The 27565-nt window shown below is 44.8% G+C and overlaps 2 protein-coding genes across 3 annotated transcripts in view; one reads left to right on the top strand and one right to left on the bottom strand.

The window, feature by feature from the left end:
- Positions 1-13226, top strand: part of CRYBG1 (crystallin beta-gamma domain containing 1) — a 224494-nt gene extending 211268 nt beyond the window's left edge. For both annotated transcript variants that reach the window (XM_043889786.1, XM_043889787.1), the window contains 6 exons: positions 15-144; positions 2642-2781; positions 4045-4168; positions 4583-4741; positions 7933-8095; positions 11774-13226. In XM_043889786.1, the coding sequence (XP_043745721.1) occupies positions 15-144; positions 2642-2781; positions 4045-4168; positions 4583-4741; positions 7933-8095; positions 11774-11862 (805 nt within the window). In that variant the 3' untranslated portion in view covers positions 11863-13226. The remainder of the gene's footprint in view (positions 1-14; positions 145-2641; positions 2782-4044; positions 4169-4582; positions 4742-7932; positions 8096-11773) is intronic.
- Positions 13227-14545: 1319 nt separating this feature from the next.
- The window catches only part of RTN4IP1 (reticulon 4 interacting protein 1), a 50148-nt gene continuing 37128 nt past the window's right edge, over positions 14546-27565 (bottom strand). The window contains exons 7-9 of the mRNA XM_043889790.1: positions 25423-25606; positions 21649-21741; positions 14546-14678 (exon numbers count right to left, since the gene is read on the bottom strand). Coding sequence (XP_043745725.1) covers positions 14571-14678; positions 21649-21741; positions 25423-25606 — 385 coding nt within the window. The 3' untranslated portion in view covers positions 14546-14570. The remainder of the gene's footprint in view (positions 14679-21648; positions 21742-25422; positions 25607-27565) is intronic.

Here is a 27565-nt window from a genome sequence, read left to right as displayed (position 1 = left end):
TTTTTCCTTTGTAGCTGGGTTGCATATGACGGAGAAAATTTCTCTGGTAATCAGTACGTGTTGGAGGAAGGCCACTATCCTTCGCTGTCTGCAATGGGATGCCAACCTGGAGCAACCTTCAAGTCTCTTCGTTTTATAGATGTTGTAAGTACCTCAGGGTGAATACAGTGCTAACAGAGAGGTATGGTCACAAAGCTGAGTCAGAGCGAGGGCACCAGCAGGTAGACTTCCTCATGGACAATTTGGAGGCAGAAAAAAATAACTCCATGTGGAACTTTCCTCCCTGGTCTCTTTGCAGATCTTTAAAATGTAAATTGGCTTCACTTGCTGTTTCGTCAGACGTGAGGGGCAGTGTTGGGTCAGTCCTGCTGCATTCTAATGAGCCAGCTCAAGGCCCTCTGTCGCGTTTTCCCATTTCATACCTGACCCCTATTTCTCTGCCTTTACCTCTATAGGCACCCACTCTAATGTGTTTGGGGTACAGTTTGGATATTCTTATAAAATGTATTTTGCATAAAAATATGTGTAAAGGCTTTTATTTTATATACAATATTATGCTATAGTTCTCATTGTGTTATAAACATTACTTAAAAATTTTTAAGAGTCATGTATTATGCTGTATGTACATCTTAGTTAGAGTCTCATGTGTGTACATGATGTAATATGTACATACAATATGTGGGTCAATAACCAGATGTACATACAGCATAATGGATCACCCTGGGAGGGAGTCCTTGGGGAATACAGATTAAAGGGGGATTTACTGGATTTCATGTGCATGAGTATGCACTTTCACTAAGTATTGCCCAATTCCACCACTTTACTTTGTGGCTGGCAGTGCGTGTGGGTTCCTATTTCCGGTGTCATTGCCATTACTGAGTAGTCTGACATTCTAACTTTGGTCACTTTGAAAGAATCTTAGTTACTAGTCACTTGGGTTTCTGCTTATATCCTTTGCCCAGCTCTTTAGTTTTCTGTCATTATTGACTTGCAGAAATTCCTTATAGTTGTAAAATCTATTTATTCTGTTGTTTTAGAGATTTGTAATCAAATTACTTTCCCCAGTTTATCATGTATGTGCTAATCCAGACTATAGTGCTCCTCTTTGACCAGAAATCTTTAATTTTGACACAAAGCAATATTCAGTAGAACAAAACTATAAGATAATGTTCAGATGTTAAAGGTCTGGGGACTGACAGTTTGGGAAACAGTATTTGGTAGCTGATAAAAAGCTTGCAATGTGTAGTTGGTGATTTTAGTGTTAAAGGTAGAAAGAACATATGTGTGAGTTGGCTTTTTCTCATCCGCTCCTGCCCTTTCACATAACAAAAATGTTGACCTTTCTTGAGATGTGAAAATAGTAGCAATGGAATATGGGATAATGTGGTAAGATTCATTAACATACAAATAACAAAAAACCTAAAAATTGGATATTTAACCTGCCTGGAGTTCTAAGAGCTACCTACAGATATTGTTAAAAATAATAAAAACAAACCCACTTCAGATGTAAAGCTTTCAAATGTTTTCCTTCAGCCAGAACTTAGTACATATATGCTCACATAACTTTTGGCACTGATATTCTTTTAAGTTTTGATTATGAAGAAATGTACATTTTATGCCTATTCAGAACATATGTTTTAACTGTGACATAATCAAAATCATTAGGCTGTTGTCACTAAATTAGAGTGCTTGGTATGTTTCGGCATGCCATCTCAGACCAAAGTGCAGTGAAAGTACAAAGTAATACTACTACAGTTTTCCTTCTATGTTTTACATAATTTCAAGACCATACAGACCACCTCTGCACACTGATCTGTTTATTGGTCTTTCCACACATCAAGGCAGAGTACATAAACAAAGCAGTTAGATACCACACCCTTGCCACAAAACTTTTAAGCAAGTTGGAGAATTTTTGATGTATCATTTTATGATTTTAGGATTATCATCATTGGAGCTTAGTCTAGGGTCATAAAGGTCTGTGATTTGAAAAACAAGCATAAACAGCCAACTTTCCTGAAAATCAGTGGACCTCTGTGCTGCCATCCTCTTTAAGTGATCATCTGAACATGGGGTGCCCATCCTGTTTTCTCCCTCTTCCTAACAATTATTCCTACAGGGAAGTTTGGCAGTATACAGAATCACTGTCTCATTGACAGTTAAAAAACCACCACCACCAAAAGACATGTGAAAATGCATATAAGTGGAAGGCTCCTTCATCAGCCCAAGTTGCCACTCAACCCCAAAGATCACCATCGCCCCCAACTCCTCACCATTTATATCTCCTTGGCTTTCTAGCGCCCCCTAATCTCAATAGAGAACAGCCAAGTTGAAAATAAATTCCATTAGAATTGACAGTTCAGGTGTATACACCTATTTCTTTATGCCTGGGCTGTTTTCCCCATTTTATAACACTTCATATTTACCTGCCTTTCTATGCAAGGGAAAAACTTTCTGCCCTCCATTCTTCCTCTTTTTAGCTTTGGAGCATATAAACACCCAAACTTTCTGGGAAAGGGAATTTGCAAGCCGTCAAATTCCTGGCCAGATCTTGTGCTTTTGTCTTTGAAACAAGATGATTTTCACATAAGCTCCAGTTAACATCAAGGAGGAGTAATAAAACATTATTTTTGTTCCTAAATAGGAATTTTCTGAGCCAACAATTATTCTTTTTGAAAGAGAAGACTTCAAAGGAAAAAAGATTGAATTTAATACAGAAATAGTTAATCTCCGATCCCTGGGATTCAATACGCACATACGCTCTGTCCAGGTGATTGGTGGCATGTAAGTGAGTTACCTGTTTATTCAGTAGACTTTAAAAATTAAGTTTGACCATATTTCTTTTCTATGTTACCTTAACCAAATTGATGTATAACCCTTTATTTTCTGTAAGGGTTAGTATTTATGCTCCCTCAATAGTATACTTTCCCTATTTGGAAAAGCCATGTGTGGGGCATCATCTCTTCATTCAGATTTTCAGTTGACTTAAGGTAAGAACTTTGAAAAATGTTACAGTTCCTAGGTGAACATTATAATAAATCTATTGAGTATTTTTTTTAGCAAGTAGGAAAGAGCACTGATTTTGCTTACCCCTTTGAAAGACCAAGTCGTTTAATTTTAGAGTAAGGGTTGATATTTTCCTTCAGCCAGGAGTGACCAACAGATGCTATATGCTAAACGATTAAAGATCAACATGAGAAGATTTTTCTCAGCTTTGAATAATTCTGAAATTAAGGCATAAAAATGAATACAGACTATCAGCATAATATGTTTTTAAGAAAGTGTTTTTCTTTCACTCACCAAAACAATAGGTATAGTCTGAAGGCATCAAACATTGGAGCGGACTATAGCTATTTAAAAAACAAATATAGGTTATTAGGGTGATAGTTATATGTGACATTCTTTCCCAACAGGTTTAAATTTTGTTTTTATGATAAAATGGCTCAAATGATAACATTTTAGAGTTCCGGGAGTAAAAATAGAGAACATTCTTCCTCGATACATAATATATCAGCCCAAGAGGATATATTGGTCTGTGCTGGAACTCCTACTTCATGTGTGGAACAGACCTCAGTGGTTTAGGTCTTTAGCAGTTTTCTGGACTGAGGAAGATTATTCTCATTTTAAACAAAATTTTATTATTTATTTTTATCTAACCCTTATGGAACACTTATTATGTATAAGAACCTTACAAGTATTAACCATTTAAATAAAGGTCCATTATTATTATTACTGGGCTGTCCTGCCAAAAGACCAACTCTAGCTCATTGCCTTATTGGAAAAAAAAACCTACCTACTTCTCTTCAAGAGTGGAACTTTGGGGCATAAATACTCATGTACCCTGAGTTTGCTATTTGTCAAGAAATGGGTGCTGTAACTGTTTTTGAAAATAAGGTAGTTTCCTTTTTTTTTTTTAATCCTCCAATGTATATTTGAAGTATTATATAAAAGTTCAGCCTAAAAATCCAAACATTCTGAAAATATAATTGGAGCTCATTGTTAAATGGACATTGCCACTTACTGCAGTCATCCCCTTTTGTTTTCCAGATGGGTTACTTACGAATATGGCAATTACAGGGGCCGACAGTTCCTACTGTCACCAGCAGAAGTACCTAGTTGGTATGAATTCAGTGGCTGTCACCAAATAGGTTCTCTACGACCTTTTGTTCAGGTATTTTCTTCTTCTGGGTGTTTCGAATAGACTTTTCTCTGAAATTTTTTTTGTAAATATAATTAACTTTTTAGCTTAGTTTGAAATTGGCTTCTCTCCCACCCCACCCCCTGAGAATTTCTGAATCTGGGCTATGTTTCTGGTACAAAAAAGGTTATGACTGCTTTCAGAAATGTTATTACATCTGACATCAAAACATGGTATGTCCCAAGCCCTGGCTTGTCCATAGGCAGCTCCCAGCCCCAGGCACTCTGAAATTCTGTCAATTTCTCTTCACTGAGAAAATCCTAAAGCCTCTGAAACTCTCAGAGACAGCAGTTATTCATTCTGGATTCTGCCCCTGCTGTTGATGCTTGTTCAGTGCTTCTAAAATACAATGTGTAAGTGACTATCGCTTGGGTTCTTATCTTCTAGAAACGAATTTATTTTAGACTTCGAAACAAAGCGACAGGGTTATTCATGTCAACCAATGGAAACCTAGAGGATCTGAAGCTTCTCAGAATACAGGTCATGGAGGATGTTGGTGCCGATGACCAGATTTGGATTTATCAAGAAGGATGCATCAAATGCAGGGTGAGATTTGGGGTTAGACAAGGGTCTGTAAGGGCATCTCTCTTCAAGTAGATGCTACTTCACAATTTCCAGAGCTCTTTTGGAAATAAGTTGGAACATTTTTCATGAAAATACTTCTTAGCTCTGATAGAAACAGTCAAGGAACCTAAAAAGGAAGTAAATCTAGCACTGATCCAAGAAACAACCTTTATACTTACTTGACTTTTATACAGAAATGGAAGAAGGAAGTGTCTGTGTTACTCTCCCATTTTACCTTCACCTTCTTGTTACAGAAATAAACTTCTAAGCCCCATCACTATCAACACAGATCACTCGTGGTCTGCATTTTGGAGGACCCCGTAGACTAGGTGAAGAGCGACGAGATACCACCCCGTGTAAACACACTCTGTTTCCTAATTGTTATGCCTTGTAATTTCCCTCCTATCACTCCCACCATAATGCACGTTTAAACGCTGAGCATAGTAAGATTTATGAGAGAACGCATGCTTCTATTGTAGATATTCTTTTTAACTCTGATTTTATGGGCTTGACTGTTCACTTCTGATTTTTTTTTTTTTAATACTGGTGCCCATGAGTCAGCAGGAGGCATACAGCTTTGTGAAAGGAAGACAACTTGTTAGCTAGGTCTGTTGTGCTTGAGGGAGAATCATCCTTTCTGTAAACAGACATATACCTTTTAGATGTTTAGAGAAGAGCAAAGAAACAGAAATAACTAATACAGAGGCACTGAAAAAGCCAGGGAACATTTCACGCAAAGACGGGCTCAATAAAGGACAGAAATGGTATGGACCTAACAGAAGCAGAAGATATGAAGAAGAGGTGGCAAGAATACACAGAAGAACTATACAAAAAAGATCTTCATGACCCAGATATCCTGGAATGTGAAGTCAAGTGGGCCTGAGGAAGCATCATTACGAACAAAGCTAGTGGAGGTGATGGAATTCCAGTTGAGTTATTTCAAATCCTAAAAGATGATGCTGTGAAAGTGCTGCACTCAATATGCCAGCCAACTTGGAAAATTCAGCAGTGGCCACAGGACTGGAAAAGGTCAGTTTTCATTCCAATCCGAAAGAAAGCCAATGCCAAAGAATGCTTAAACTACCGTATAATTGTACCCATCTCACACGTTAGTGAAGTAATGATCAAAATTCTCCAAGCCAGGCTTTAACAGTATGTGAACTGTGAACTTCCAGATGTTCAAGCTGGTTTTAGAAAAGGCAGAGGAACCAGAGCTCAAATTGTCAACATCCATTGGATTATCAAAAAAGCAAGAGAGTTCCAGAAAAACATTTCTGCTTTACTGACTATGTGGATCACAATAAACTGTGGAAGATTCTGAAGGAGATGGGAATACCAGACCACCTGACCTGCCTCTTGAGAAATCTGTATGTAGGTCAAGAAGCAACAGTTAGAACTGGACATGGAACAACAGACTGGTTCCAAATAGGAAAAGGAGTACATGAAGGCTGTATATTGTCACCCTGCTTATTTAACTTACATGCAGAGTACATCATGAGAAATGTTGGGCTAGATGAAGCACAAGCTGGAATCAAGATTGCCAGAAGAAATATCAATAACCTCAGATATGCAGATGACACCACCCTCCTGGCAGAAAGTGAAGAACTACTAAAGAGCCTCTTGATGAAAGTGAAAGAGGAGAGTGAAAAATTTGGCTTAAAGCTCAACATTCAGAAAACTAAGATCATGGCATCTGGTCCCATCACTTCATGGCAAATAAATGGGGAAACAGTGGCATCTCCAAAATTACTGCAGATGGTGACTACAGCCATGAAGTTAAAAGATGCTTACTCCTTGGAAGAAAAGTTATGAACCTAGACAGCATATTAAAAAGCAGAGACATTACTCTGCCAACAAAGGTCCGTCTAGTCAAAACTATGGTTTTTCCAGTAGTTATGTATGGGTGTGAGTAGGACTATAAAGAAAGCTGAGCACCGAAGAATTGGTGTTTTTGAACTGTGGTGTTGGAGAAGACTCTTGAGAGTCCCTTGGACTGCAAGGAGATCCAACCAGTCCATCCTAAAGGAAATCAGTCCTGAATGTTCATTGGAAGGACTGATGTCGAAGCTGAAACTCCAGTACTTTGGCCACCTGATGTGAAGAAATGACTCATTTGAAAAGATGGTGATTCTTGGAAAGATTCAAGGCGAGAGAAGGGGACGACAGAGGATGAGATGGTTGGATGGCATCACTGATGCAATGAAAATTGAGTAAACTCTGGGAGTTGGTGATGGACAGGGAGGCCTGGCGAGCTGCAGTCCATGGGGTCGCAGAGTCAGACATGACTGAGTGACTGAACTGAACTGAACAAGCCAACTTCTGTGAATTACCTTAATTCAAGGAAATGTTATCTTCCAGCAGTTATTTCTAATGAACATTTCACAGATACTGTTTAACAACTTTGAATTCAGTAGTCCAGTCAGTGAGAAAAAGTAAAATGTACTAGATTATCAGAATCCTTTTATCTCAACATGGAATAGTATACTTTTCAAAAGCATTTTCTACATCAATTTGTGTGAATGTCATATGAATATGGCTACCATACCTTGTTTATATGTTAAAGGTAGATTCACTTCATAGAAGAACCCATAAGATTTTTGTATTAGAACACACTCATACACTTTATAGTTGGATAGCATGCCTTTTGAAGAAAATTTTAGACATTTCTCATGAAGGAAGACAAGAGAATAAATGGAATTCCAAGCTTTAAAATGATAAAATGCCCTTTTAGCAACTTCAGTGCTACAGCAGCCTTCAAAATTAGAGATACAATCATATGCTAGAAGGCTCAGGCTTAGCAGGGTAGATACATCAGAGGGGATTTAGCTACTGACCCAGATGCAGATCATAGTCCTTTCTGGGGAGGGAAGTAAACGATGGGCACTTTTAGTGTTCTGAGGCTCCCCTTACTAATAAACCAGAGGACCTCACAAAGGGCTTAAGTCTCTTACAAAGGACAAAAACTGAGAACTTTCCATTACTGATGTCATCCGAAACGAAGGGCATAAATATTTGTTTGATCCCAGTTACCATGGCTAAAAGCTGAAATACGTATAAATGAAGCTGGGAACTAAGGTAACTTTAAAAATCAGCTTACCCAGGGAACTGCTTACAAGGGTACTTGAATGTATGTCCCTCCATGTATAAGACGCCTTGTCCTTTCCACTGAGCAGATAGCAGAAGACTGCTGCCTGACCATCGTGGGGAGCCTCGTAACCTCCGGCTCGAAGCTGGGCCTGGCGCTCGAACAGAACGCCGACAGTCAGTTCTGGAGCATGAAGCCTGACGGCAGGATCTACAGCAAGCTTAAGCCAAATCTGGTTTTAGATATCAAAGGTAAGGATTATTTCCCCTATCTGCCTTGTTGTGTCTGTCTTTAGTTATCTAAAAAGCTCTCCTTTTGAAATCGGGAGCACTATTAATAGTAAGGGATCCCTTATGCTGTGCCAGCCTCAGTGCTAAATAAACACTGTACACACGTCATCTCGTGTGATCTTCGCAGCAGCCCTCAGAGGCCTGTGTTATCCCTCCCCTCCCCAATTTACAGCCCCTCAGAACTGAGGTTCAGAGGCGTGAGTCAGTTTGGCCACACCCACATTGCCGAGGTGGAATCTGGACATGGGCCAACTTTAAACTATTTATTACAACAGACTAAAGATCACAAGTTAAAAGGCTATGGTCTCAGTCTGTATAGTTAAAATGATGCTCATGAACATGCATGTAACCTAAAATCTAAGACTGAAAAGGAATTAAACAACAAACACAGCCAGAGATTTCAACCGACCATTTGTTCAGTGAAGTTACTCCAGAGTGAACTGATGGTGCTTGGAGAAGACCAAATATGCTTATTTAGGTGAGTGGTTTCCCAACTTTATCTGCATCAGAATCTCCTGGAGGGGCTGTTAAAACACAGATTGCTGGTCCCCCGCCCTCGGAGGTCCTGACTCAGGAGATCTGGGGTAGAGCCCTGCATCTCTGACAGGGTTGCGGATAATGCCCATGCTGCCTGTCTGGGAGGACTACTGATGATCATTTTAAAATAAAGCAAAAAAAACTTAGCAAATGTAGACATGGGAATTTAGTGAACTCCTGTCGCTGTTGACAAGCAAATGAAGACAGCGCATTTTATTCATGTCATATGGGGTCATTTTGCTTTAAATTATTAATGGAGACTTTCTATTCCGTATCAGGAAGCCAGTGTGGCGATGTTTGTAAATTTAGTGGAACTGTACTAATACCACACACACAGTTTTAAATTGTGGCTAGAAAGTTGGCTCAGTTTTACTTGAGTCAGGGCTCTAGACCAAAGCTGTCATTAAAAATTAAGATACAGGATTAAAGAAATAGCTTCTAGCTGTTTTAAAATAACTTATGGAAAATGGAGAATAAGCCTGAACATTTCCATCAGGGGCTTTGGTGGCCGCTGATTCTGATCTGTGGCGGGGAAGAGTGGTCAAGTCACCTCCCAATGGGGTCTGAGGTCACAGAGACTCAGAGGCAAACCGAGGTCACTGAGACGGAGGCAGGGCACTACACTGACAAAGCAAAACTCAGCCCTGTCTGACTCCAGGCTGGATGGGGCCCAACATCGTACCTTGTATAAAATGCAAGCAGGAGAATGGTTACATTTTAAAATGCACTGTAGGCTGGCACAACAGACTTGTCAATATGTACACAAGTAAGATACCCATTTTATAGATGATCAGCCTGAGGTTCAAACTGTTAAGAGTCACTATCTTAATTCTTATTTGAATCAACTTGTGAAACTGGAGCTCCTCAGTCTATACAAGATAGTTTCAACACTTCCAGAGAAGCCAAAGAAATGTGACTAAATCAGAAACACAGATGTGGAGGAAAATATGGGCTAGTGCTTCTTACAGTGTGATTCGCTTCCTGCGTCCAGGGTTAAGGTCATTGTGATCTTTCTGAGCTAGACTCTAAGAGCATTTCTTTTATTCTTTCAACATGTACTTGTTGGGTACCCACTTACCCACTATGTGACCAGCTCTGTGCCCACTTTGGGGATACCAAAGTGGCGGGGTGGGAAAGGACAGTACCTTGGCTTCAGAGAGCTCACACTCTGGAAGCTCCAAGCATATGGGATTCCCCCCACTTGCTATGCTGGCAGCTGACCAGGAGTAAGGACACCTGGCTTCTATCTTGACTCTGAAAAGGACTGTGGGGCTTCAGGAACTTTCTCCTTAGGGGCTTCGCTTTAAAGCTTCAAGGTCACTTCCTAAAATGCAACACAAATTAGTCCAATGCCTTTGGAATAAGGATACCGTTCTGGTCTATTTGTGACCTCTCTGCGTGTCGAGCACGGTAGCGGCAGTAGTCCCTTGCTATCTTGTTCAGCTGGGTTTAAATGTCTCTGAATGTGGGAGAACGATGCCATCTTGTGGACAAGACAGAGCAGGCCCACAAACCCACGTCCTGTGCAGGCAGGACAGAGATACATCTCTCTTCAGGGCACTTCATAGGAGACTGACTTTCCTTGGCTACAGCTGTTGACCATTTGTTACCTACTAATATTACAAGATTTATTCCTTTTAACCCATATCCTGATATTTTGATAGACATCTATATATTATTTCAGACCAAAGACACAACAGTGTAAGCTGATTCATACTAACTTTAAAAACATCAAAGTTTGAGATGATTTTAATTCTCCCCAAAGGCAGAAGAATGAATCAAATTATTTTTTGAGAACTTTCTAGTTGTCATAACTCTAGAATTATGATATGCACAGGAAGTATGTTTAAGATACTATAAACTTGAAGAATGAAAAAGTGTGTTGTGACCTTAAGATAATACTTCCTGACATCTCAATGGAGTACAGTGTGTGTGCCTCAGTGGAGACCGTAGGATTTATGGTGGCGGTAACTTTCTCTCACTGCAAACTTAAGCATTAAAAGCCCAGGGCATCTTGCCTTTGTATTCTGTCCTATATCTAGCTGTGCAGAGGGGCTCAGTTATCAAGATAAATCAGTTTCTTACAAGAGGGACACAAGAGATGATTTTCTTCCCTATCAAAACCTACTATGTAACTTTTCAGACCTTTTGGAGGTTTTAAAAGACAGTAAGAATGTTTGACTCCTCTTGGCTTAAGGCTGCAGTAATGATTTCAATACCAGTCACACTCACCCTGCATTGAGATGAGCAGATTTTAATTCTGACAGAGTCCTAGATGCTATAACAATTGGTACAGAGGCTTCTGCTGAAAAGTACCTGAAAGGATGTTTATGCCACACTAGGGGGGAAAAAAAATGACCCTTTCTTTTGTCCATGATACTTCTCCATTGAAAGTAGAGGCCATGAGGCTAATTTTTAACACTAAAGAATCTGAAATATCTAGTAAGCACCTTTGGAAAATACTCTGGTGAAAGGGAGCTCATGGAAACTGTGTTGGTTTGTTTTACAGTTCAGTGGAACTCAGCATATTAAATGCTGTGGGTTTTTATGCACCACAGCCTGTGGATTCCCAGAAGTGGGAATGCGCTCTGCCTACTATACTTCCAGGTGTCACTCAAACCTCCCCTCTGACCTAATACAACCACTGTTCATTGTTGATGCAGAATTTGTCCCGATGACCATTCCACTGCTGAGGCCGACTGCTTTCTTCCACTGCTATCTCAAATCCACGATTCCTCCACTGAATATCTGTCACCATCTTTGCTCCTTTCCCATCTCTAGCTTCTTTCCTGTTCCTCCCAGTTTCACAGATCTTTAGAGTGACCATGGACTAGCTTTTAAGACTTGAGTAGGAACAGGAGCCCAGGGAGGCGGGACATCAGTTTGGAGCTGCTGACGTCCTCTGATGGGGCTTTAACACATCACCCCCAGAGGGTGGAGCCTCTTAGTCCTCAGAGGCAGATCTGGGCTTTCCTTCCCGTTTGGTTTCCTCAAGGCACGTAATTTTACACCGTTTACTCTTGTTACCCTGGTGTTCTGATAAACTGTCTTGCTACAGCTCCTTCACATTTCCTTTCATCATTTTCCTTTTCTTTCTTTCAGGGGGTACACAGTATGATCAAAATCACCTTATCCTCAACACTGTCAGCAAAGAGAAGCTAACACAAGTGTGGGAAGCCACAGTCCTGTAGACCCGAATAATGAACACAGGAAGAATATTTCTGGAGGTCTTCCAGAGCTACCTTACTTAAACAGAAAGAAAGAAAAAAAGGTCTGCTGCTGGAAGCGCGAAGAAGAGAGTAGACCTGTTCCTTCAACAACTCTGAAGTCCTCTTGAATCACGTTCCCATGACCAGGACAACCTCTCATCAAAAGACTGTGATCATTTAAAACCGATCATCTGTCCTCTTGTTTTTTCCCTTTCCTTTCAGGAGCTGCTTAAACAGGGTGCCTCCTTAGCAGCTTTAGGGTGCTTTTTGGAAAAAGTTATATTAAGACCTTAAGAGACGATGTACGTTTTAAATTATTTCCAAAGATAGAGAACAAACTTACCGACCTTGCAGGCCTACAAGTCCTGTAAACTTTAAAGCGAAGGACAGAAGCTCAAGTTTGTAAGGTAGGAGGACACTTCAGCATCTGAGAAGAAATCATTTATTAGGCCTGTAATTTTGGTCCCTGACCCTCTGTTTTCTGGACTCATTAATTATGCTGTAAAGTGGGGAAAACCTTAGCTGTTCAGACCTATTTTAAGGAACTAAATATAAACCAAGTAGGTTTCTGTTAATATTAAAAATTAGCAAATTTACAAAGATATCATGTCCACGTCCAGTAACGTTTATTAGCAGGACCTGCATTATTCCCACTCACCTGTGGGCCGCTCTAGACTGTCACATGTGAGTATGATCATGACCTAACCTATAGCCCATCCTCACTCGCCTACAGCTAGTTCTGCAGTGTGAAGCAGGCCTTTGCTCCACTCTGATCTTTTAGCCCAGTTTCCCCCCTCCTAACCAGCTTCACTGGCGCGAGGCCTGCACGGGAGGCCCCAGGGCCCCACCGCTGCTCTGACCACTGGGGGTGGCCTCCCATCACTTACTTCAGGAAGCAGACACTTGAGGTGTGGAAGGCTCAAGAGGATGACCAGCGGGTCTCTCCAGAAAGAAGAGAGGGAAGGAGGCTGTAAGCAATCCCTGTTGACTGAATCTTGGGACTGAGGACCCTAAAATGCAGCGAGCATTTCAGTGAAGACTGAAAATGCTGAGCCGCTCACTGGCCAAATTGTCCTCGTCACTGAATCCTGGTGCTCCTGTCCATCTATTCCAGTGTGTTCCCAGTGTAAAATGTTGATCCTCCAGAGTCTGTGGTGGGCAATGACGGTCATCAGTAGCTTTCCCGGCAGTATTTAAGTCTGCTCGCACGTGTCTGTCCTGTTCTCGGGGGCACAGCGCCGGCCTTAGGCCTTTATGCACCTCACTGCCTACAGTACAGTGGGGGTAAGGCTGTCTAGTGTGTGTTGAATTTCTCTCTCAAATAAACTTGTTTCTGGTTAACTGTATTGATAAAATCTGAATGGATCCATTCAGGAGCCCTCCGAACAGGGTTAGGGACAGATCAGAAATAAATGTCTGATCACGACATGGCGGGCTTCAGAGCTGCTGGATTAAGGACAGAGAGAGATTTCTGACTGCCCTCACTTCAGACCCGGGGGTAAAAGGGCACACGCCACCCTTCTAAGTGGAGATGCCCCCTCACTACCACCTGGGAGCCCTCCAGGCACCAGGGCTGACGTTCTGAGAAGTCACAAGTGGCTTATTTACAGCTGGAAGAACCTCTTTCTTCTGAGGTCAATTTGTATAGTAATTCTAGAGAAGAGCCTTCATCCGACACACTACAAATGAGCGTCTAGCAGGAAGACACCGAGGAGAAAGCCGCTCACCCAGGTCTCTGTCAGAAGCTGAACGCTAGTGGCTGAGGAGCAGTGAGGAGGAGGAGCAGCAAGGTGGACACTTACCGCCAATGAAGGGAGGGCACAGACTAGAGACTCAACAGCCGCAACGGGCTTTCTGGGCAGGTCAGAGCGGAGAACTCTGGGCCCCAGTGGAAGGGTTGTCATTTCCACAGAAGAGTTCCCAGAGAAGCATGTTTCCACTGCTGAAACAGGACTAGCTCTCTTATGTACAAAAGTAAGGGCTTTAAGAAGTTAGAAACTCAAACATCTTCTTTCATTCTCTAAGAGAGGAATGAACCAGATCACCGGCTAGATTCTTATATATGCCCCTGAGAGATTCAGAACTCAGGGCCGTGAGGACCGCTCCAGAGCAGAGGAATAAAAACCGAAGGAAAGCCTGGCCACTCTGAAGAGTACTCAGTGATGAGTCTAGAAGCTTCAGGAAGCGCTTCATGCGACCACTCCTCCACACGCTGGAGTTTTAACTCTCTCACAAACATTAAGATGGTGAAACGGTTTGAGATGCTAGAACAGAGAGTGCCGCAACAGTTTGTCAACGTGCTGTGAAAGAAAACGACAGGCAATTTTCACTGACTTTACAGACAAGCCCACGTGCGGACATTTCATATCGTGTCCTTACTTACGTGCGTGTCCCTCGCGCTTGGCACAGGCAGGGCTGGCAGATGGGCAGGCGTGGCAGGCGCCGGGAGAAAGCCCTGGGCAGTGCAAGGGGATGGCCGAGGGTGGCAGTGTGACTGTAAAATCTCTGTGCCCGGCTCAGAAGATGGAAAATTACTGGCAAGAAGGGGTGTGTTTTTTACATTTATATCATGGAACTTGCAGTCTCATCTGGAAAGGGATGGCTGGAAAAAAGCTGGGGCCTGCGGGCACTCACCGAGTAAGAGAGCCAATAATCACCAAACTGATTATTTAACAACTGATTATGTTTATTTAAACAACGTTAATGACGGTCTTTCCTCGTGCGTGTCCCCTTTCTACCTTCAGGAAGGCTTCTGGAACTTTAGAAAATGGAAAGGTTTTTTCAATAACTGGCTGAATCTGTAAAACACAAGAAAGGTTGACCGGTGGGTAAGAAAACCTGCATCGCTCACCATAGATATGTGTGAACTTAGTTTCTTGGGGTCGTCAGCCAGGCCGACCTCTCTCGGGTCTGGGTGGTGCCCCCCAGTCAGGAGCTCACAGTGGGCCAGGCCACAACTGCACTGCTGCCCCCCTGCTTCTCCTGTCCCCCACCCCCGCCTCTCCCCTGTGACATCTACGTGTCCGGCCTAGGTCTCACCCACGCCTGCCTGACCCATGGTCTGCAGCGTGTCCAGAGGATCCGTGTGGCCTCTTCACAGACCGCCTCTAGAGCTGAACGCACATCTCAGCCACGCTGTCCTGTGTGGCCGACACCAAAGGAGGCACCCGAAGGTTCCCACTGTGCAGGCAGTGTGCAGGATAGGGACAGATTGTATAAAGGTTGTTAAATATTCGGCATATCTACTTGACCAGAGCTGCGTGCATCGTGGTTCGGGCCACGTCTTCTGTACCCCCACAATACCCAGCACGAGGTTAGGCACATAGCAGGAGCTTAATAAATGTCACTTAGGTGAAAACGAGTAGGATAACTGGGAAGTGAGAGTCTTCTGTGGGCCCATCTGCGGCTGGAGCTGCCCTAGGGGGCTTTGCTGAGCTGCAGAGCTGGTTAGAATGTACAGGAACGCCAGCTCCTAAAGGCTCGAATACTGCTGGCTCCGTGTGGTGTATCGTTAGCGCTGCCAGCAACTGCCTTTGAAACTGGGACCAGTTAGCGCTCTCTCTCCCCACGCACCCATTTGACTGAACTCATCCTTTTTAAAACTTCAAGCAAAAATCAGTAACTATCCACTTGGCATCTCAGTGAACTAGCTCCCACTGCTCCACAGGCAGGAATCAGTTGTCAGAAGGCATGAGCTTACATCTTGCGACCCTTTTACAAGAGGAAGAAGCACATGTTCTTGCGGTGTTCAGATGGGCCTTCCCTTTGTGTGAATTTCACAGCCCTGCCACCAGAGAGGATCTCAGACCCCAAAAGTCCTCATTACGTGCCAGGCACTCTGAGTGCTCTATGTATCTTACCTCATTTAATCCTGACAGCCACCTCATGAGGTAGGTACTGTTGTTACTCCCTTTTTACAGATGGCTATGTTAAGGCACAGAGTTAAATCACCAACGTCACATAACTGTTGAGTGGTAAGACAGGCTTTGAGCTGGTACCAGAGTGTCTGCTCTCCCCACTATACACTAAACCTTCTGTACATCATCAGCTGCTTTCTATATCTACTCCCAAAATCTTAAGGGGAGAGAAAGGTAACCAAGGATTATCTGGATTCATCACAGCCTGCATCTTGGCTGGCCTGCCAGCCATGTTAATGGACCCTGCCGGCTCAGGATCCAGGCTGTGTCCAGGTCACTGAGATAGCCCACGCGTGGTCCCTAGGCCACCACTCCCACTGCACCTATGGAGGACACCACAGGTTTATAACTGTGGCCCTCCCCAGCAAGCTTAGCATGACCTCAACGTGGCAGCCACTGTGAACAGAACAGATTTGAGCCAGCCTGTTGGAGGAAACCTACTTGCTTTTCTGCTAGAAGAGTGGAAAGCATCCAAGCTGTTCCAGCATGTCCCACCCAGAACCTTATGAACCCAGCCACTGGGACACTGCTTTCTGGATGCTGATTACTTGAAAAGGAATCACCTGAATGCATGCTTAAAATGCAGAGTTCTTGGTCTCCTGTTAGACCAACTCCATCAGAATCTCTAGGGGAGAAGAGTTTTCTGCACATCAGAGAGGGAATCACTACAACCTTCTGCCTTATGCTTAGGGTTCCTGACTTGTGTCAGTCGGGGGCACATCCACCCACTCCACAGAGGGTGAGCGTCTTCCTTCTAAGTGCCAGGTGCCGACGCAGGGCAGCACGCAAAGCAGGCACCTGAGAGAGAAATCGAGAAAGGAGGCAACAGGGACTAACTCATCACGGAGCAACCAGCAGCAGCGCTATGGGAACCACTCCAGAATGAGGGGCTGCCGGGCAGGCTCCACCCACTTTAGAACCTGGCCAGAGAAGCAGAGTCTGAACTGATGACCCAGGCAGCCAGTGGCGACAGCACGCTTTAATCTGGCTGGTCAGGCCCATTGTGGCGGATAATCCCATGGGGCTGACTGGGGCATAACGGGCATTCAGCTCTTCCCGAAAGTGACAATGAAGAAGAGGCTTTCGATGAACAGGCAGGCAAATGCCACTGCTGGCTGAATATGTGACATCAAACAGAGATTAACGGCATAAAGAGGCAGTGTCTACGCGCAGCCTCACACCAGACCCAGAATGCTTGTTTGTGATGGACAAAGGGATCAGAGCAAAAACCCAGAGGGGAAACAAAGGTTACCCACGGCACGGGGGGACGCTGCTGCGATGACTGCGGCAGCCCGGCCCGCGCGGAGCCCTGGTATAAAGCGGCGGGCTGCACCCTGCACTTGGGGGCGACGCGGGCGCGCGGGGATGGAAGCTGACTGGGAGCCCACGGCTGCGGCATTCCAGCGTCCCAGTCTCGGACCCAAATCCAAGCTCTCCTGATGGCCCTTCCCTCCCTCAAAGAGTGCACAAAGGCAGGCCCTGACATCCTTCCCCGAGAACAGGGACCGCGGGAGCCTCGGGCTCCCTGGCGCAGCCCGGGAACACTGCGGTCAGCAGCAGTGGGGAAGCCTCCCCGCTCCGAGGCAGAAACCCTCTCGCTGAGAGCTGGTGGGGAGGGGGCGCCCCAGGCAGGCCCAGCGGCCAGGGGGGGCTCTCCCTCTGCCCCCACTTCCCCACAGGAGTGACTGAACAGTGGAGCCACAAGGGGTGGGAGGAGTCCGGGGATCTCTGAGCCAGCCTGCTGGACAGATCAGAAACTGAAGCGCATGTGGTTCCGGGCTAAATTCAAGGTCAGAACTCTTAGCAGACGAGCAGAGTGAGGATCCCGGACCCCCGATGTCATCACTGCACAGCATGGGGACACTTTGGGGAGGGAACTCTGAGTCTGTCACCTCTTCCCCAGACCCTAAGCTACAGCCTCTACCAGGCACAGAAACTGACATCAGAGGGTGGGGAGTATGAGGGGACAGAGGCTCAGGGTGACCTAAAGCCCTGGCACGATCCCAGTCCACCACCGGGGGACAGGCCCAGGGCCCAAGGCAGGGGCGGCAGGACCACAGCTGACCACCACCTCACGGAAACAGGTAGCTCTGAGTTCCTCCACAGGGCCAGGATTTCCAGAGTCAAGGGGAAAAGGAGGCTTAAACGAAGGAGATATGAAGAAGGAAAGGGTGGCCTTTGCTCAGACTTGCTATTTCTGAACTCCCTGGCCCCAGATGGAAAACTCAAGGCTGGAAGATAGGAGGTGCGATTAGGAGGTGAGATGGGAGGGGGAGGGCGCAGGAGGAGGCTACTCCCCAAGGGAGTAAACACACCCATTCTGGAAGCATCTCAGGACTGTACCTAGGCCCCCTTGAAAAAAGGCACTCAGAGCCAGAAGGTAAGAGGAGAAACTCGGCCTGCATCTCCCCACAGAAACAACTTCAGACGCATCTGAAAAACTTCAGCAGCATCAAGGCCAGGAGGTCCATGAGGTACCTGCCACATGTGGCAAGACAGTGCTCTCCTAGTGGTCCTGGTAACTCAGTCCCTAACCACTACATTCTATGAGGGAGAACAGGAATCCAGTTGCAAATAAAGGAATTTAAAGTTTTCGAATACAGTTCATTGCAAAATTAGGGCCCAGCCATTCCAAGAGGGGTCTGGAAAACCATCTGCCTCAGAACCTACGGCATGCTCCTATAGCTGTCCTGGCCAACATGCCCGAGCCACATGCGGCTATCTACATTTAATCAAAAGTAAGGAAAACTAACAATTTGCTCCTTCAGTAGCACCAGCCACATTTCAAGTGTTCAATAGCCACATATGGCTAGTGGTTACCACACTAGGCAATGCAGACAGAGACCATTACCCCATTACCATCACTGCAGAAAGTTCTAGTGAACAATGCTCAGGATGCAACTCAGCGTGGCCAACGCATCTCTCCACACCCTACTGAGCAAAGCAAAATGCCTACCAGCCCTCAGTAACAGTTTTGAATTAAATTCAAATAGTTGCATAGGGACTATTCTGATGCTGGCTAAAATAAATAAACCAAGATATGAACAACATCACTCAACCAAGACACCTGGGTGGTCACCAAGGCTCTTGAATGGACCTGTGGACTCAAATGGCCTTAATAACACACGAAGAACACAGGTGGGCAAACACATACTCAGGAAAATCAAAGTGCACAAAAGGATCCCATACTTGAGCTCCAGCCACCAAGTCCCTCTCCACAGGGGCAGCAACCAACAATTCAAGTTTCTTTCATGTCTTTTGCTGTTTCACGCATTGTGGTAGGCACCCCAACACCGACAGTTAGCTAAGAAGTATAAGAACAGGAAATGTTTATCGTGCTTAGAAAATGCCAATAAACTTCAGGCATAAGGCACAATTTCAGTTTCAGCCCATTAAAGTCAATGTGCTAATTACAAATCATGTTTTTGTTTCACCCTACGGAATCGCAGAACATCTTTGGAATACCCGAGAAACTGGTAATGGTGGTGGTCTGACAAGGAGAAGCCCCGTGACTGAGGGACGGGAGTCAAAGGAGATTCTGTGAGATAACTTTTCCTACCTTTTGGATTTAGAATCTTACAAATGTATTATTCATTCAAAAACTTAAAGCACTTTCAAAGAGTAGGCTCTTCTGGTTCATGGCTGCACACTGTCAAATAACAACTCCAGGTCATCTATTGGACACCTGCTAATTAGATTCATCAAGCACTCAGCCAAAGCCTGGAAGGATTTCAACGTCCTCATCCAACTTAACAAGCTTTACTAACCACATAATATGTAAGTAGATCTGTTCTGTTATCCTTTCCAATTTTCCAGTGTAGACAGGCAACGACCTCTCACGCCCACAACAAAGCAGGATGCACAGGACAGCTGACCTCTTCGTGGGTCCAGGGTCACATATCAACCACCACAGTCATAGAGCCCTTCATGGTCAGAAAGGAGCCCAAACGGCCCTGGTGAGAAGAGGATCAAAGGCCAAAGGACCACCTCCTCAGTCACCCTTGGAGGAGGACATGACACCCAAAGGGCATCTTTATTTCTACTATGTCCTCTTTTAGCCATGCCACCTGGTATCCACCAGATTTAGTGGGGACACATACACAAGTCACCTCTCTTCTCTGTTGCATAACTAGTAATTTCTAGATAGAGTCACAATATTTCAAACGCAAAAGAGTGATGATAAGCATGTGGTCAGTCTAGAGCAGATGTTAGGACAAGTGTGGTGACTTCCGAGGATGGAGACCTCTCTAAGGATGGGGCTTCATCCCCATTCAGCTCTATATAGAACTATGGGCCATATTACCTGATGACAGCTCACCTCCTTCTTCCTAGAAATAAAATAAGTCCCTCTGGGGGATGTGCGGAGAACCCTACAGAGAGGCATGCAATTCCAGTCATGACAAGCCTGTCCCTGTTCACCCAGTACACATCAACACCTAGAAATCTGAGCAAAGGCATGCAAACTTGGGACCAAAATATTCTGGAAAGAGTAATGAGCCACTTTCTATCGTAGCTTCCTTGCCTGTGATAGTACAACAACAACAACAAACTAAATGCACAAAAAGCAACCAGTAATTTCCTAAAAACATTCTTTTCCAAAACCAAAGTGGAAAGATGAAATGAGCCAGCGAGGGGCAGGTGCCAACATGGGAAAACCCATCTCAAGAGGCTCTTTCCACGTGGCTTAGCAAGGATCATGTTGCCTTGCTCCAACTCTTTCCCTGCCCACCGTAAAATGACTGGGACAGGTCAATTTTAAGCTCAGGTCCCAGATCAGCTCCAAGCACCAAGCGCGCCGCTTCATGGTGAGAAGCGACAAGCACAGACTGGGGTCAGGAAGTATGAGCTGCTGGTCCCACTTCTGCAAACCAGAACGTGTCCCTTTATCCTTTCGAGCCAATTTTCTCATCTATAAAATGATAATCATTGTATCTGTGACCTCATACAACCCTCAGGGTATATAACTTTCCCCATTCTGTAATTCCATATAATTTCTCAATAAAAATCATAAATATCAGCACCAGAATATGAATTTGCCCTCTGGGTTATTCTTCCAGAGGTGGCATGTCTGGGCCATGAAAACCATGTAAGAACTTAAACAAGCAGGTAGTAGCTGAGGAGTCTTTCTCAACTTCCATCAATTTTGAGAGGCCTTCTGACACCCAAAAGCTCGGCTTTAGAGAGCAGTCCCTCCCCATCAAGTCAGGACAGATTCAAATAGGAACACCAGCCAGCTGTCTCCACCAAAATCTCCATCATTCTGAACCATGTCCTGCCCACTGACCCTCTCAGACATACCGTTTATTTGCCATCAATTTTATTATACTGGCCTGGGGATGTGAGACCCGGCGACCCAATGTCTAGTCCAGTTCTACTGAGGTTGAGAGTCACAGTGTTTGTTCCCCTTGCTCACCTGGAAATCTGCTTGCCTCCAAAGCAGACTCACCATCAGAAGCTCAAGAAGCAATCCAACTGTAAACTCACAAGGGTATCCCCACCTTTGTGCAACGACTGTCTTCACGGCACCTTCTTTTCAGGACTGTTATCAAAATGTTAGTAGTCTAGCTGTAGATCCCAGCTCTACTGCCATCTAACCAAGTGTCTCTGAGAAAAGCATGTAAGCTCTCGGGGCCTGCCTCTCGTCTATAAACCAAGGGGGCTGCCCCAGATGGCATACGCTCTTTCTCAAACGCAGCAGTCTGTGGCTATGACTCCCACCGAGACAGAGCCCAAAACCCAGCACTTGAATCTGGCACATAAGGCAGTGTGGACGCTGGCCGAGCCTGCCTCTGTACAGCTCCCACTGACCGGGCTTGCTAGGAGGGTCACCCAGGGGACCAGGGTCACTTACCTTTCCCGCCTCCACCAGTTCCGCAATGTCATCTAGACATGGACCGCTGGCCATGAAAAAGGCCCAGCGATAATGGACTCCTTGCCAGAAATGCTAAAAAGAAAACAAAACATGTCAAATTTCAAAAAGGAAGAAATCTGATTAAATGCAAATTTAGGGAAACGTATTTCCTGGATGACTAAGACAGACAAACTGCTTTTCCACCTCCTGCTGCCGCAATGAGCTGTACCCCCAGCATGGTGACTGACAATGAATGGATGCTCGTGAATGTTTCATAACCGAGTGAGTGAACAGAGATACAGCCATGTGAACTCGGGCTTATTCCCCAAGTTGTGAGTGTCACGCAAGCAAGCACAGGAAAGCTCTTTTTTCAAGGGCAGTCTCACTAGTCTCACACACTCGGTTTCTCCCCTAGGAGACAGGAGGGGCTGAGACCTCTAGACTTTGCATACCAAGGTGTGAATAAAGCCCCCAGGCATCAGAAAAGAGGTTTTACCTAATTCAGGAATGCCTCAAGGGCAGTAAGGCACCAAAATATGACCTTAGACAAGAAATCCAATCACAATTATTTTTTTTCTGGCTCAGAGGAATAAGACAGTTTTAAAAGCAAAACGAAGTGCAAAGGTCCTCATGCGTCATGGCTGGACCTTCCCCTATAATTACACCGAGTTCCAAGTCACTGCTACGATAGGACAAAATGCCTCCCCAGATGAAGATTAGCAAAAATCTTATACCAAGAAGGTTCATGACCACTCTACTGACTTACCCACTTTTGATTATTCTTCATGTCGGAGGTAGGGTAAGCCATTATCAAAACAGCAAGTGAGCTGAGGTTCTCTGTGATACCTCAATGACCCTCCCAACTAAACGTCATCAGATGAGAGCGATCCAGAGGTAGGACGGGGCCAGCCAGTGTCCACCTGCCGCCTCCCTCCCCACACCTGCCCACCACCGTCCGGCGAGCACAGACTTTCTGCACCGAGCTCACTACTGCCTCACGGCATGACGATCAGCGACCATCTCGGCATGAAGCTGGCAGGGGCAACAGACCTCCCCTGCTGCTCTGCCTCAGGCCTCGATGGTTGTGTCACGGAGGTCAAGTTACCTCTTTTTTTAATTAATTAATTAATTTTACTTTACAATATTGTATTGGTTTGGCCATACATTGCCTTGAATCCACCATGGGTGTTCATGTGTTCCCCATCCTGAACCCCCCTCCCACCTCCCTCCCCATCCCATCCCTCTGGGTCATCCCAGTGCACTAGTCCTGAGCACCCTGTCTCATGCATCGAACCTGGACTGGCGATTCGTTTCACATATGATAATTTGCATATCAAGTTACCTCTTTCAGCCTGTATCCTGGCCTATAGGATGGAGGTACCACCACCTAGCTGACGGGGATGTTGGAGGGACTAAATGCGAATGTAGGCAAAGTGCCTGACACAGAAAGGATTCAACAAGTACTTATCTACTGCTGAAAGTAAAGCTTGTTGAGGAAAGACTGGGGCTATGCAAACCAGTATTTAAGAGTGCGGTGAAAGTGAAAGTCGCTCAGTCGTGTCCAACTCTTTGGGACCCCATGGACTAATTCTCCAGGCCAGTATACTGAAGTGGGTAGTCTTTCCCTTTTCCAAGGGATCTTCCCAACCCAGGGATCAAACCCAGGTCTCCCACATTGCAGGCGGATTCTTTACCAGCTGAGCCACAAGGGAAGCCCAAGAATACTGGAGTGGATAGCCTAATCCTTTTCCAGGGGATCTTCCTGACCCAGGAATCGAACCGGGGTCTCCTGCATTGCAGGTGGATTCTTAACCAACTGAGCTATGAGGGAAATGCACAAAGACAAACCCAAGCTGCTGTCGAGGCAGAGTTTCACAACGGATGTGCCCAGAATGGCTAACTGGCTAGGCTAATCGTCCAACCTGGAACAACTGTTAAGAGTTAAAGGGGTCACTGGTAATCATTATCCCAGGACCACAGATGCAAACAGAACCAAGCCCGCCCTAGAGTAGGTATGACAAGGCCCTGGAGTAGCAGGGCAGAGCCCGGGCTGACGGAAGTCTCCAGATGGCACACTCTCGGCTCAGGGCGCTCTCGGTATGCCGTTTAAATACTATGATCTTCTGTGTGTGTCATAGCATGAAAGAGGTCAGGAAGCGCTGGTCTAGGGAACTAACTACAACAAACAAAACCATATTTGAAGGCTTAGGCAGCTAGACAACAGAGGCACTGGTCTGTCCCAAACTTACAGCAGGTCCAGTTAATTACAATCACAGGAGACCTGTTCATGTACTTCTCCATAAGGACTGGCCGTATCAACTACAATGAAAACATTCTGGTAATTGCTCAGGGTTTTAAAGAAGGAACAGTGATGGTCATAACGGCCGGATCTACGGTTCTTCACAGCAGGTTGCTCTGTACAGTGAAACTTTTGGTCTGCAACAGCAGAATTTTTACATTCTGCTCCAAGGAGTCTGTGGTTTCTTTTTTCCCCAGGCCATTACAGGAGAGAGTAAACCAAAGCAGGCAGGCACTACAATGAGGCTTTAACTGTGCACATTCTCAGGAAGACATCAGAAACTACTTAAAAGGTTTTTGCAGGAGATTACCACTCTCATCTTTCAAGAAAGGGAAAGGAAAATGAAGAGAGCTAGGCCTGTTTTACTCTCAGAGGACAACTCTGAAGCTCAACCTGTTAGAGGTCTCCCTCAAACACCAACTGTGAAATCTTATGGAAAACTTCAACTTGTATGTTAAAGCACCTGGGAAGCTTGGGTTTGATGAAAAGGGAAAGAAGAGACAAAGGTCAGCTAGGATTCCTCTCTCCAAAGCGCAGCGCCCTGTGGACACTGCTCCTGGGTGCCGTCTGAACCAAGGGAAAGGAAGGAACCTGTAGGGCACTGCCCGGTCTGTTCACTCCCGTCACCCAGACCCAGTGCCTAAGGACTGAGCAGTGTCCCCTCCATCACGGCCCTTCCCCTCACCTCTAAGGACTCAGTCAGGACAGAGCAATCAGGAGGCTTAAAGTCCTAAACCCCACCCCCAAGAGCTTCCAAAGTAATTTCTAGAACCAGGAAGAAGCTGAAGATACTTATTGAGCCAGTCGCCTTGCAAATATAGGGCAGTGTAGCTCAACATACAATCTTTTTACCCTCGGGGAAACTTCTACTGCCTTTCTCCTGAGCCTGAAGTAGTTTGCCAAATTAAAAAAAAAAAAAAAGCACATATCTTTATATTTTTATATCACTTATTCCATTTGAGGTACTGGTATATCTCAGTGTTACTACCATGAAAACACCCACCTCTATGCTGTCTTAATAAAACTTCCACCTTCTTACACAAGAGACTTATCTATTAAGATGGAGAAACAGAGAGGGCCATCAGGCACAGACAAGAAAAAAAAAAACAGAAGCTGTATCGGACGGAATCCAGAGAGGTAACATAGCTAATCATAAAAGCTATCATTTAATAAGCGCACCTTAGGTACTAGGCGTTGTGCCAAATTCCTCACATGGAAGATCTCATTTAATTCCTACAACACACAGTAAGGGAGACCCCATGAGCCGCATTTCACAGGCGAAGATGCGGAGGCTTAGTGACACTGAGTCATTTTCACGGGTTACACAGCTACCAAAGGGGAGGCAAGAATTTGTACCCAGTCAGTATGGGATTCCAGAGTTTCTTTTCTCTTGGAGGAGAAAAGGCTCAGAGGAAACCCAGTCCCAGAAGCCTGAGGTGCCTGCTGGCTCGCGCCAACCAAGACTCTACTCCTACCTTCAACGTCTTAGAGCCCACGGTGACGCCCGTCTGCAGCATGCCGTCCGCGATGCCCAAGCGGTCCATGTTCAGGAGGAAGGGGGTCACCAGAGTCACGTACGTGGCTCCCGACCACCTCCTGAGGACACTCAGAGCCCACGTCTCGGTGGATCCGCCAACACTGTCGAGGATAAAGTCAAACCTGGACGGGAAGAGCCACATCACAACGTCCCGGTCAGCCTTGACCCGGGGCTCCAAGCTGCCTTCACCCCTCCACCAGCTAGCCCCACGGTTTGCTTCCGTGACAGCTCACAAACAGCAGAGGGGTGGCTGCTCGGACAAACGAGAAGAGGCACATCTACTTACTGGGTTTTCTCCAAGGTAAGTCAAATGTGATTACTTTTTTAAAATCACAAAATCATCTTATTTTCTAATACTTTAAAAATGACTTACACAAGTGGTTTTCAACTGAGAGTGATTTTGGTCCCCAGGAGACATATTAGGCAATGTTTTGAGAGATTTTTAGTTGTGACAATTGGGAGAGGTGGTGGCAAGGGGGTATTAGCATTTGTAGGCTGGGGGTGATGACTAAACATCCTAAAACACACACAAGTATCCAGCCTCAAAATGTCAACAGTTGAGAAACTAAGGTTGCCAAGGCTGAGACACCTTGACTCAAGCTTTATAGAAAACTGCAAAGCGATTCATCCAGTGTAAGTCACAGTACTCTTTACTGCATGTGAGTACTTAAGACAGGAGTGCATTAGATTTTGACCCACATGAGTGATTTGCTTTTATTCCCTTCATAATCAGATCTGTGTGTAGAACCATCCTCTTCACCTTCTGGAATTTTCTTTTGGTTTCACGTACAGCATCAGCGCAATGCCTACAGAGAAATCAACAGCCTGCTCTCCACCTTCAGTTCTGCTCTAACTGCCAAAGACACAGTCATGATGCAATCCACAGGAACTAGCAGATATTCAACTCCTTAAATCTAATCTAAGATTGCTGTAATCACTATATTCCACTTCAAGTGAATAAAACCCAAAGAAGTTTTAAAATACTTTTGAAAACAAAGATCTATTTACAGAATGCATGCTTATACATCAAGCAAGCTAATACAGAAAATTCCTTTTCCATAAACCCTTTTTCCCTTCTAAATTCATCTGCATGAAGTCAAACATCAAAGCTTCTAAAACCAATTTTGGCCAACTTTGTGGCCCTTGAATCTTTCATGGGACTAAACTAAACAAGGGCAAATAAAAATTTAAGCATATGAAGTGAAGAGTGACCTTACTAGATTATCCTTCTCATTAGAAAAAAAAAAAAAAGAAAATTCATGAGTGTCAGTTTCTACTTTTAAGTTCCTATTTCATTCCCAAATTTTAGATAAACAAATATGATTTATAATTTAAATTATACAAATTAAATATAATTTAGATATAATTATTTAAATTAAATATAATTTAGATAAAACTTCAGGGCAGCCTGAAACTGAAAGTCACTCGGTCATGTCTGACAGTCCATGGAATTCTCCAGGCCAGAATACTGGAGCGGGTAGCCTTTCCCTTCTCCAGGGGAACTTCCCAACCCAGAGATCACACTCAGGTCTCCCACGTTGCAGGCGGATTCTTTACCAGCTAATTCACAAGGGAAGCCTGAGAATACTGGAGTGGGTAGCCTATCCCTTCTCCAGCGGATCTTCCCAACCCAGGAATCGAACCGGAGTCTCTTGCATTGCTTGCAGGTGGATTCTTTACCAACTGAGCTATGAGGGAAGCCAAGGCATCACAGAGGACAGCCTACCATTATAGAATTGGCACTGCCTGGAAAAAGTAGTCCAGAGACCAGGCTGCATACCTGGCTCTCCCACTAATGATGAAGTGGCATCATCCTGAGCATGAAAAATACTCCTAAATTCTCTGCCCCTTATCTTCTTGGCTGTAGCATGACAGAGTGGGGCTGAAGGACTTCAAAGCCCTTTCCTGTTGTAAAATCCTAGGATTCAAATCTGAAAGGCCATTTGCAAAGAGGAACAAATTTATTCTAGGTGGATTAAGAGACCAACCTCCAGGCAGAAGCTGCAAAGATCAATTTTAACTAAGCAGTCATTCAAAAAATAACAGCCTGCGTTTGTGAGCTAGTGAGGTTCTCTGACTGG

This window comes from Cervus elaphus, chromosome 28, assembly GCF_910594005.1.
Source record: "Cervus elaphus chromosome 28, mCerEla1.1, whole genome shotgun sequence".
NCBI lineage: Eukaryota > Metazoa > Chordata > Mammalia > Artiodactyla > Cervidae > Cervus > Cervus elaphus.
The sequence above is the reverse complement of the archived record's forward strand: the minus strand, read 5'-3'. Positions and strand labels throughout refer to the sequence as shown.